This window comes from Odocoileus virginianus, chromosome 16, assembly GCF_023699985.2.
Source record: "Odocoileus virginianus isolate 20LAN1187 ecotype Illinois chromosome 16, Ovbor_1.2, whole genome shotgun sequence".
Taxonomy (NCBI): Eukaryota; Metazoa; Chordata; class Mammalia; order Artiodactyla; family Cervidae; genus Odocoileus; species Odocoileus virginianus.
In genome coordinates this window covers 38281478-38294731 of record NC_069689.1, presented here as the reverse complement: position 1 = coordinate 38294731, position 13254 = coordinate 38281478, and the positions used below count along the sequence as shown (strand labels likewise).

The 13254-nt window shown below is 30.2% G+C and overlaps 1 protein-coding gene across 4 annotated transcripts in view; it reads right to left on the bottom strand.

Moving 5' to 3' along the window:
- NOVA1 (NOVA alternative splicing regulator 1) overlaps positions 1-13254 on the bottom strand; it is a 157210-nt gene that overhangs the window by 25096 nt on the left and 118860 nt on the right. For all 4 annotated transcript variants that reach the window (XM_070478070.1, XM_070478069.1, XM_020884723.2 and 1 more), the window contains exon 3: positions 9600-9766. In XM_070478070.1, coding sequence (XP_070334171.1) covers positions 9600-9766 — 167 coding nt within the window. The remainder of the gene's footprint in view (positions 1-9599; positions 9767-13254) is intronic.

The following is a 13254-nucleotide window of genomic DNA, read 5'->3' as shown; positions in this document are numbered from 1 at the left end:
ACAAATTGTATCACTTAAGTAGCATCTTCAATAGATAATATTTCTTAATATATGAAATGGGGTAGTTTTATAGTATGGACAAATTCTATACATAAATTATGTTTTATATTAATATCTACCCTCAAAATTACTCAGACATGAGCAAAAGCATAACTTTAAAGGTTCAGCAGTGTCAGGAAAAGCAGATAAAATTACTTAAGTCAGTCATATTTACACATTTAATATTTCATAAGTCCTAACTGGGATAGAAAAAAGTTTTTAAGAGTAAAAGAAAGGATAAAAAAATTCATAGGCTCCTGCTTAATTCACTGCTCTCAAGTAACAAATTAAGACTGCTTCTAATGTCTGATCATGTTTTAAACAGTTCAGGGATTCTTGATTCTTCTTTAAAACCTTGAGGAAAACGAGACAATGCATAGTCATACCAATATTTTTGTTAAATCATATTTTAAAAGGGAAGAAGAGCTGCATACCTCACAAGAGAAGGAAAAAAAAACCTTCAAATCCGTTGTTTTCTGTTTTTGCTATTTGTAATAAGTTCACTTTATAAAGTCATTTCTCCAGAGAGAATTTCATGAATAGTCATTAATAACTGCCCTACTATTTTACTTTCCATGCAATACTATGCAGAAACATATGCTACTGACTTTGTGAATATTCTATGTACTATGAACTGAACAGTAATTTCCCCACCTCTGGTTACAACTGCCACTGTACAGATTCCCTGGGAGTAGTTAACATATATTTTAAAATATGTTCTTTGTTAATCTCAGCATAATTATAAGATTGTTGACTAAATAGATGTGAAATAAATCTAGAGGCCATCTACCACAACACAGGTTAGAAGCTAAGTTCATTAATCTACAGAAGCATAAGGTATATGTGGTAGGTTCTTCTATTTTCATCAGAGTAAAATCAACTTGAAGGATCACAGGTTCATTATGACAGCCATCTTGCCCTAGATATGGATTCTCTTGAAATACTGCAAAGAAATATGTAGAAAAAGTAGTAACATCAGTGACTCAAACTTTGTGATCACTAAGATCAATACTATCTTTTTTCAATTTATTTAATACTTTTCTTTTTACTTGGCATATATGTGAAATATTGGGCATGTATTAGTAACTGATGCAACTCATATTCATTGACACCATCCTTAATAATTCTGAGGATACTTCCTTAACTTCTAGGAAAATATTAACATGTATAAAACCACTAAGGCTTTGGTTATTACAGAATATAATACTTTAAGACTTTAATATTTTAAATAAAACAGGTGATAATCAAGTTTGGGCTTTAAGGGATTCGATTTTGCAAATGTCACAATCAATTGTTTCTAAATTTTTTTTTGTTTAAATTCTTAAAATTATAAACATGTAATGTGGTAATAAACACATGATTAGTTTTCTAGTTATCTATTACTTACATAGATATTCTTAAACACAAAGAAATCTCCTTTCTTTACAAATTTAAGCTCTAGCAATGAAGAGAATCCAGAAAGTTTGTGTTTTGGTTGATTTTTTTAAATACTAGTTGTAAAAATTGTTCTGATAAGCAGATAAATGTAAATATATTAATGTCTGTAAAATATTCTATTAATTAGATTAAAATACAGTTTTGAAAGTTGTTCTCAACCACACAAACAGATCAAAGTCACAGAAATAATTTCATGTTCAATATGTTTATTTTTCTAATATTTTATAAACACTTGTTTATTTATATTCATAATACAGACTGAAAATTTAAGTGGTTTCAAGTTTAAAAAAATCCCCTAGTAAAATTTCTGATATACATCTTGAAGATATAACTACTGAATATCCATATAGCAACAATATATTAAAATGTGTTAAGTGATATTTATAATGGGTATATACAGTTAAGAACTCTTTCTAAGTGAAAGTGAAGTAATTTCAGTCATGTTTGACCTTCTGCAACCTCATGGACTGTAGCCTGCCAGTCTCCTCCATCCATGGCATTTTCCAGGCAAGAATACTGCAGTGGGTTGCCATTTCCTTCTCCAGGGGATCTTCCTGACCCAGGGATTGAACCTGGATCCCTGCACTGCAGGCAGACTTTACCGTCTGAGCCACAAGGGAATCCCTTTTTAAAGTATTTATCAAGTAGTGATTATGAAGGGCACAGGCATTTTTTTTAGCACAATTTTATCTTTCAAGTGGAAAAGTATAACATTTCAATTTATAGGACATGAATGTCTTTAAGAATTCTGCTTTAAACGCTGAAGGCTGAATTACTTATTACAAAAAAATTTGAAGTAGTTTATAATTTTAAAATAGTGGATCCTTTGGAATGTAAGATAGTTTTTAAAATTCAAGATTTAATAAGTTATTTAATTAAATGTAGATTTTCCTAGGCTTTTGGGAACAAGAACTAAAAAGTGATTACACACTGTGAAATGCATTCTTGTTAACAAGTGGCAGTTTTGCTGGACCAGAGAGTATTACTATAAATATAAACTCCACAATAAATAAGCTTACCTTCAAGCAAATCTATAATAATAGACTGTCAAGGTCTATCACAGGTACAGTGAAAACAGCAATGAACAACAAATTTCAATTTTAATTTGGAATAGGTCTGTTTTGAGTTCTGTTAAATAAATCTGCATACTACTCCATAAAAAATAATGAATCAACTATTTAAATATGGAATTGTCATCTTTGATTTTTCATCTTGACACATATCCAGCCTTCTCCCAATATCTGAACTACCTGGAACTACTTAGCCCTAATATAAACTCATGTTGTCTGATTTCAAAAGGTCTTTTACAATTGATTACTAGTCCATATCTTATTTTCCTCATAATCACTATTCTGTACTTTTATCTTTCTTCTCAGCTATTCAGTCCCATGTATCTTATATTCTTTTCAATTGATAGTTTTTATTACCTGAAAGAGATCATGATTTTCCAGAATGAGCTTCCTTATCTACTACAATTGAATTCATTTCAACCTTTTCAATTTTCCAAACCACTTTTCCCCCATCTTCTCATTCTTTTCATCGTAGACAAAACTGTGATATTCCAGACTTCCTACTCTTCATGAGCTATGACCTTAACACCCTATAATCTTTCCACCACTCTTGACTCATTTTGTCCCTTAATAATCTCATCTGTATTTGGCATCCCCAATTTCTCTTCCTTTTCAAACTCCTTTTTATTCTTTAACATTAGCCATTCACTCTTTAGTAGCAGGGTAGTTATGTGAATCTTTCTGATCTAACTTGTATTTTTCTCCTTTTATATCCAAACTTTCAAGTCAGCAGTTCCCACACTTCACAGCTTTTTTTTTTTCTTTTTAGCTGACCAGTCTTTTTACCTTTAGGATGTACTATTATTAAGAAATAATGACTGTTTTCTCAACATAGAACTGAAACTGACTTTTAGAATCTCCAGTGATATCTATTTAAAAAAGTTATTTTTGAACTTTTATTTGGGTATTTGATCTTTTTTAGCATCTTTCCTTATACTTCCCTTATTTTCTCCTTTTTATCTTTATGATTAATGAGGAGCACTTACTAGGAACCAGGTACAGATATAGTGGGTTAATGCAATACCCTTATAGAAGAGGTTACTATTACTTTCCCATGTTATAGGTAAAGAAGTCAAGGTGTACAGAAGTAAAACAGCTTGTTCCAATGTACACAACTGGTAAATTAAAAAAGAGGCAGAATTTGAACCCTGGCAGACCTATCCCAGATCCTATGCACCTAACCATTATACTATAATACTTCTGAGTTACTTTTTTAAAGTAACTGTTTCTCTATCCAATTTGTTTGCTTTTTTTTTCCTCGCCTACAATGAAGGTGTAAGTGAAATTATCACTGATACTGCAATTAAGGGTCTATATTTTCAGTTTTAAATTCTCACCTATGCTTCTAATCAAAGACTACTTTAAGGAAAAAAAAATGTTACATACAACTTATTCAACGTGCCTGAAACAATCATACAAAAATATTGTCTCAAATAGATGCCTGACTAGTTGCTTCCTAGAACTTAACATTTTGCTAGGCTCAAAACCACTAATGGTCATTTTTTATTCCTTCCTCATCATTTTACAACTAGAATCAAATCAGTACCAAACTCTTACAGACCTCACTTTGAAATATCTTTTAACTTCAAGCATTTGTCTCAACTTTCACTACCAGAGGAGATTAAGTGCTCATCATCTTGTTCTTAAAATACTGCCTAGTCTCTTCACCTTGATACAGGACTTTCTATTTTGAACAAGGTCCTTTTCCTGCATATGTTTATTTAAGAGTCCGAAAAGTCCTAGAAGAGAGAAGTCTATTGGATTTTGTTTTATCTGCATTATCCAAACTTGGAGGCCATACAGATCAGTATTAAGATCAATTACCAGTTACATTTCCTTGGGTAAGTAAATTTCTCTAAGCATCAGCTTCTATAACATGGACTCTATACCTGCTTCAGAGGAATTTTGTAGCAGATGAATGAAAGGTTTTAATAAATGTTAAGTGCATAGCACAATGGCTAGCACAGAAACAGAGTAAGCACCATATACATCACTATTATCACTATTACTGAATCTTCATTGAATCATCTTCAATGACCATAAAGTATCCTTTTTTCCTGACAGATTAATGTCTCCTGGATTTGTATGACATAAGAGAAGCTTTAAAAAATATTATTTTATAAACCTTCAAATCTAAGATCTGCATAGTAGATCACTCAGTAATTGTCATAATTATCTTCCTCTCCTACCAATAGCTATTCCTACAAGCACTCTAAGACTGTGTGTGGAGTTTTAGCACAGAAGAAAACAATGTGTAGAAGTACCTCTTTTTCTTTTTTTCATAACCTCCAAGAGAATTTAAAAGGGAAAGTATTAGAAGAATTCGTAGTCTGTAGGATACCGTTTGGCCAGACATCCATGACTTGCCATTATCTGATTCCATACAACTTATCTAACATTAATTTCCTCTAAACTACAACACAAATGTCCCACTCCTGTCAAGATAATTGCTTTACTATTCAACAATTATGGCATCTTTCTTCTCAAATCCATATTGCTTCATCTGCCTAAAATAAGCTTTTTCTCTTTTCTCCTCCAACCAGGCAATTCCTGTATAGCCTTCAGAGTCCAGTTCAAGTTTTTACCTCTTTCACAAAACCAAATGTCACTCTAGCCTACATTTCTTTTACACTCTGCCAAACTTTTATGGTACACTGTTTATATTGTAGTTTTGGTATATACATGCAGTTTTATATCTATATTAGTTATATTGAGCATTTATGATCTCATAAACTAGCTTGAGAGAGCAAGGGTTATAATTTAATATATTCTGCAATTCACTAAGAAGGTATTTAATAATTTATAATTGAATGAATGAATGATGAACAAATTATGAGCTAATCTTGCCAATTTTTTATGACGAAAATAAAATCCTTTGAGCTAAATGAGATTTTTGGTATCTTAATTTAATTTTTAAATACAAAATAATTATAAAGATTTCTGTAACTATTTCTTTCTTAATGCAGTTTTTCTTAAAAATACACTTGACTCAAAAAAAAAATAAGTAAATAAAACCCACTGAAAGTCTGTCATAGACAAAGGATGTTAGCAAATGCCAACTATCTTACTAATCTATCATTTCTACCATGTTTTGGGGTTCATTATGTTGACTCATGAGGTATAAATAACCATACTTAAGAGGGGGATTTGAGTGACTTATAACAAGAGGAAAATTTTCAATAATCTTATGAGGAAAAAAAAAGGTTACAAGTACAAAATTCAAAACATAAAAAGGTGGAAATGAGAACATGGACATCAAAAACCTGGGCTAAGATGTGCACTAGGAATGAGTTTCTAAGGAAAGTCTAAATTACCTGAAGATCATTGAATGTCTCTGCTATTTGCACATCTTAAAACTAGGAAATAAGAATGTTCTATGTGGCAATTAATATGTTTAATTCTGGCTTATTGGTTCCTCCTGTGTATCTGTTTCTCAAAGAAATAAGCATGACAGTATTATGTACTTCATGACAATCTGATTTTAAAGCTATAGAATATAAATTATATACTTTGATTATTCAATAAATATTATCATCATTTTGAATATATAAAATATTGGAGTCCCTTCCTATCAGCAAATAAATATTTCATTTAAAACAAACAAACAAAGCACATCTGAGAGTAAAGAACTACATAGTTCACATCTAATATCTAAAGTTGGATGTAAGGCTATCATGCTAGATTTCAAGATTCTTCTGTATGAGACTTGTGAGATCAGTATGTATTATTTTTCTAAAAACTTATACTTGGCTGATAATTCGTTCAGTCAATAAAGTTTCATTTGGAGAGAATATTCTGGTTCATGCAATTTATTTAGTAACCAACTGTATCTATATCATATAATTCAGAATATTTTATAAAAGTCATAATAGTATATTGTATAAAACCAGAACTTTTTAAATTTCAAAAAGTAGATTTCTTATTTTTTGTTATTCAATTATACATATACACATATATTATTTTTGAAATTACTTTCCATTATAGGTTATTATATGATATTGACTATAGTTGCCTGTGCTATACAGTAAACCTTTGTTACTTGTTGCATATCTATTTTTTTTAAATTAGAAATCCAGCATTCTATTCATATGAAGTCAAACAAGTGGAATCAAAATGTCATGAATTTTTTAGTTAGGCAAAAATTCATAAGTTTTCTAAAATACATATACTATACATATTATATATATATGTATACAAAAGCTTTTCTACTATATGCTTGACAAAATTATAACTTTTAAAGCAGATTTATTTGTTTAGAACTGACTTTCTATTTTAAGTCCAAGTTACATATAAATTATACTTCTTTAGTAAACAAAATCTTATATTATCAACCATAAAAAATAATAAATATGTTGTAACAAACATTAGGAAAATATAATTGCATATCCAATATTAGTTCATTTCTATGAGGATCTACATTTTCTGGCTCTAGCAATTTTTAAAATTCTAATTTTATTCTTTGCATAATCTTAACTAGAAGAAAGTGTTTTAAAAATGTTTAAAGAAGTTACTTTAAAAATTAACTTCAGAGTTGAAGTCCAAAGGGAATGTAAATGTTAGGTGAATGACTATCATTTTAAAAGAAATATTATTATTAGTCTATGTACTAAAAGCTAAAAATTATATAGAATTATATAAAATATACTTTTATCTGTTCCATTATAAAATAATTTCTTTTAGATATAATTATTTTATACTGGATTACCAGCATAATTTCTCCAGAAATAAAATAGTGGTAATTTAAATTTATTTGTTGTTGCTCAGTCGTTAAGTCATTTCCAATTCTTTTGACTTATTATTTAGACAATGATCCAACAAAAAGTTTCACATTGTAAAATAGGATACCTACCTAGAAAGTTAGAGAATCTCAAATTTAGAGCATAAATAACTCTGTTGATCTACAGTATCATGGAAACATGCTCAAGCTCTCATCCAGATTTTTTGGGTAAATTTTTCAAATTTTACATTTTTAAGGAACCGTTTAAGTATTAAATGTATTACTCTACTAAATTTAGAGTACTCTTTTAACGAATCTTTTAAAATAATACTTTCACATCACTATTGATTACATGAAAATATTAAATAATAATAATTTCAATTTCATGAATATCTTATAAGGTTTAGAAATGAATGTAAATATGCAAAATTAAATCAATCACCATTATTTTTTAACCACTTATTTTGAATTCAAATAACATTATCTGAACACAGCAAGTAAAAATAGAAATGAACCAAATATTTTAAAATTCTGGCTTTCATAAATCTGTACTGACACTGGACAGATGACAACCTATAAATTTCATTTGCCACAGAGAAAGTCAGTTTTCACAATGACTCACAGACCATTATTTGACGGTATTATTACAAAAAAAAATTCATTCATATCATTGTGCTGAATATATTGCCAGTTATACAGTACTCAAAGTATATTTCATGTTTTACCTTTTAAAAAAAAAAAATCAATACATTCACTGCCTTCCCTAAGTGTTTAAACTTACAGAAACTACAAAAGAAATGTAAGAATTAATAGGCTGGATTAATGCTGAAAATCAACAGACCCTACACTTTAGTGCCAATTCTGTAAATTCTTAGCCCCAGGTGATTTTAATTCAGAGGTCTTTAAACTCATACTTCTAGAATTTAGATAAATTTAGATTAAGTCATGGTACTGCTTTCAATGCATCACGTTTTAACTTATTCTTTGCGTTTACCTAGCATAGATAAAAATTTCAAAACTATAAATGTTTGTGAAGAATAAAAAATATCTACTTATGCTTAGAAGTTTAAAATATTTACCTTCTGCCATGTGTAAATGAAAAGACACTTCCTTGAAAAGTTATGAAAGGTTACAAATTGAAACATTTGATACTGACAAGGAGCATAAAATGAATGATCTTATATGGTGTAAAAGCTACCTACTCATGATCTAAATAAACATGGAAGGATTTTTTTAAATAGTATTAAAGGAAAACTTAAACTTGTCTTATAATTTGAAAATATATAATGATTAATTTCTCTATTTGTATTTGATTAGACACCCTTACATTTATCAATATATTGGGAAAATTATAATAAATTCCTAACACTGGCTAGTATATTTTTTCAACTCAGAAACATGAAATTAATAAGATTTTGAGCTACATTTCAAATTTATTACAATGAACATAAATATTCTGTAAATTAAATATTCTGTGAATGAATGAATAATACATTTCTTTTGAAGGCATAAAAGCTATCAATATGATCACAAATTAAGAAGCTAACTATAAAAAGGCAAATGCAGAAACAATCATAATAAACATAAAGTATCAAATAATTTTGAAGATTTAAAAGAGCTTAAGGGGAAGAATCTGCCTTATTTTTACATTAAAGAATGTCATTTTTTTCCTACATAGTGTCTGTCATTATTCAATCTTAAAAACTAACATTGTCTTTTATCAAGTAAAAGTTTTGTTACAGAAAATCCCACACATTAAAAATAAACAATGGCCCTTTATGACATATATATAAATACTGTACAAGTTATACAGAACATAATAGCTGATTTGTAACAAAGAACTGTTTGCTAGGTACAAAATTTACTTATACATATTTGTCTATAAAAAATACTGAACATGACAATTAAATTGACAAAACAGGAGTTTCTATGCGTAACTATACTAGAGACTAAAAATATTGAGAATATGGTATTAGGAATTTTGAGAATGTAGTCTCAATTTTTATACTTTATTTTAAATGTGATATAATTTTAAATAGGTTAAATTCTTATAAATTAATCAGATTTGTATCTATAATTTTTAAAAGGGCACTATAAAAGAAATGAGCCATAACTGCTCCTCAGTGTAACACTAATAAATGAGTAATTCGATCAATAAATAAACTGATCAATCTAAAGAAGAGGCTCTGGTAATCTTTAAGTAAATAAGTGACAACTATTATGTTTTAAGTATTCTTAGGGAAAAACTTTATATGCTAAACCTTTAAGGCTTCTTTAATAAGGAATTCATACTACACTGTGGATATCTGTCTTTGATTTCCCAACTAAACACTCACTTGTTTGATGCGATCTGGGTTAACGGTGGTCTGGGGTTGTAGAATGCTGACTGGTTCTGTCTTGGCCACATTTTGGGGCATTTCTCGAATTTTTTCTGCAATGAATCCATGAACTGCATTCAGTGCTTCAACTGTTCCCTGGATCAAGCACACTCGTTCAGTAGTACCTGTGGACAAAAGATTTAAGTTTCAGAAAATTTCCTCTCTCACTTTGTATGCTTTTCATAGAAACTATAAAAAAGGATGATATACTAAGGCCAATAAAATCATGTACAATGTAAAACTCTAAATCTCAAAAACGGCCAGCAGAACCAGAAACCATGAGAAGTTTCGAGTACATCATTCACTGACATAACCAATACTTTCTGAGCACTTATAAAAGAACTTAGGTTAGAAACCAGTAACACAAAGATGAGGACTTCCAAAGTGTATATGCTAACAGACATCAAACCAGAGAATTATAAGATACTATGATATGAAGAAATAATGGAAGTTATCTACATGGATGGTACACATGGATGGTATATACTTAAAAAAAAAAAGAGCATTTAAATTAGTGGAGAGAAGGGTTCTTGGAAAGCTTACAAAGTAAGTAAGTTTCTGAATTTTTACCACCTTTTCTTCATGTACTCTGTTCTTCTTTTAATCACAGCAATAACATTATCTGACATTTTCTATTTGTTTATTTATTTTTGTTTGTTTCTACTAGAATGCAAGCTCTCAGAGAACAGTTAGTCTGTTTTGCATTGTGCTGTAGCTTCCCTAAAGCCTAGAGGCATCCCTGGCACATTATAGGTACATAACAGATATTTATTGGACAAATAATCAACCCTGCTTTTACTGATTATGCAATTTTAATAAGAATATCATAATTAAAAACAAACTTTTAAACTATTTTTCATTTGAAATTGATGAATAATTGTAAAAGATACCATTAGTCTTATTTGCTTCATATCTAGTGAATAAAATGTAGACATATGATGTGAGACAAGACTAAAATGAAATTGGTTGGGTCTAATGCACAAATCCTATAGACTATTTTATACTATACAGGTATACATGAAGGCAATTAAAATAGTGATTAGTTTTTCAGACTATTTTGAGCCTCACTGCAGCAGCCTGTTCTTAAACTGTAATCTTCTGCTGAGCAGCTCAATACAGCAAACACATAAACTTACTTCTCAGACATCAGTATTCTTTTACTAAACAGTCATCAAAAAGTAAAAAGAATCTTTTAAAATATTTGTTTTTGAGCTAATATGACTCCAAAGTACTTAACACATATATCCGTTTCATACCACAGTTTCAAAATCCTAAGCCATTCTATAAAACATTTTAAAGTACATTTTGAAGGAAAAAAAAATGTGAAATTACACATTAAAAAAATTGCAAGGAGTTTATACTGCTTTAAGGATTGATTACCATATAAACCATTTCCCTAGCATTTAAAATTTTTTTAAAGAACAGTAAAAGATTATCACTCTTACCTTTAGAAAAAAGACATATCACAAGAATTGGGAGCAGGAATAAAAGAATAATATTATATATATACGCCTAAATTGGGGCTTCCCTCACAACTTAGTTGGTAAAGAATCTGTCTACAATGCAAGAGACCTGCGTTCGATTCCTGGGTTGGGACAATCCCCAGGAGAAGGGAATGGCAACCCACTCCATATTCCTGCCTGGAGAACTCCATGGACAGAGGAGCCTGGTGGGCTATATATAGTCCATAGGGTCATAAGAGTTGGAAATGACTTAGGAACTACACCACTACCACCACACTTGAATTAAATTATCCTGTTTTAAACCACAAAGATGCAAGTTTTTGAAAAGCTACATTTCCTAATTTGTACAAAATATTTCAATAGAAAGCAGTATCTTTTATTTGTGAGGAGGGAGACAATCCGAAACATATTCAGATTGTGAGTTTGAAGGCTTAATATTTCCTGTTTCTCCTAATCAGCTTTTCTCATCTTTGAGTATCTTGATGTATCTCTGTATCTATTCTTGGGTAAAAGGATCTAGTTTATTAGGGATACTCTAGGGAGTCTTTACAAGGTTGTATTAATTGTCCTATAAATGACTAGAAAGGATGAGAACTGATCAATGCAGCTCCTGTGAAGTGTTCTCATCTAAGTCAGCAGATAATACAAAACACAGATCGGATTACAATCCTGCTCTTGGAGACAACTAGAGTGCTCTTCTGGGGATGCCAAGACAGAAAAGGAAATCAGTGAGGCCTCAACAGAGATTTCTTAAAAATAAAACATGGTACTAAGTAACTAAAGGAACCATATGATCCATGTTGCTTTTAAAGTTCTAATTTAATAGAATACATACTGTGTCAGACAACACAGTAACCCCAATACTCTTCAGACTATACAGTCTAACAAGTAGTAAATGGAAATCACTGAGCCATAAAGAAATATGATTGTCTAAAACTGAATTTCACATAGCATGCATGAGACAATTTGGCAATAGTTTTTAGGTCCAAAGTAGCCATAAATATTCTTTCAAGATTAAATGATATCACTACCATTAGAACTACTACCAAAAAAAAAAAGGGAAAGAAAAAAGGAAATTGCAATTTCCCCAATGGGAACTGCTGTAATCCTCAGAAGAGATGCTGTCAGATTCTTCCACTGAACTCGAATGTCCTTTTCACTTAGATAACACAAAACTGTAATTTTTAGGAGAAAGTCACAAAGAAGGAAGAATGTCAGGTATATGACCAAACTGTGTAACAAAAATGAGCCTATAAATAATAAAAGTTGCTGTTTTTTTGTCATTTTACAGGCTTTCATGCTCCATTAGTGTCTAAACTGAACTATCAGTTATTTACCATTTTATTTAACAGTAGCATTTACTTCTCTTTGCAATAGACTAGCAACAAAATCTGGAAAAAATATATAAAAGTATTTGCTTATATTTACTATAATGTAAAGATACAGGTGTATAAGACACCATTAATTTAAAATTTTTAAGGGATACATTAGATAAACTCGTACAAGTAGGGACAAACATAGGCAGTGAAATCAGAAAGACTTTTCATTTCTACTTCACATGCCATATCATAAACTGAATAGGCATGTTTTAAAATTAGGTACAATTATAAGTTGCCATAGCAAAATTGTGATATACATTTAATAAAATATACCCACTTTGTGCTACTGTAATCTTGGACAAGTCACTTAAACTGTCCCTGCTCCTACCTAAGGCAATCTATAATCTGTGCAGTGGATCTGATCTCTCTTAACTCCCAAGTCCACTGTTTCTCCTAGCATCATTTTTTTCCATCAGACCTTGCCTATCAGCAGAAAAACATGTTATACTTTCTTCCATTTTTAAAGATCCCTCCTTTATGACAGAAAGAGAAAATTAGCTTTTTTGTAAAGCAAATGAAATACTTATTTTGGCAAAGATCATAAAATCATAAAATGAAAGGTTAATGGGAAATTTTCAATGGAAGCATCTGGAATCACCGACTGACTTCACTGATCAACATTAGCATGACTAACAGTGTGAAAATCAAGCAATGACGTGATGCAGTATGAAGCAGAGGGCACCAACTATAGAGGATGTATATCCAAATAGTTGAACATAAATCGAATCAAACAAATAATACTGAGGGACCTCCTTGGTGGTCCAGTGGTTA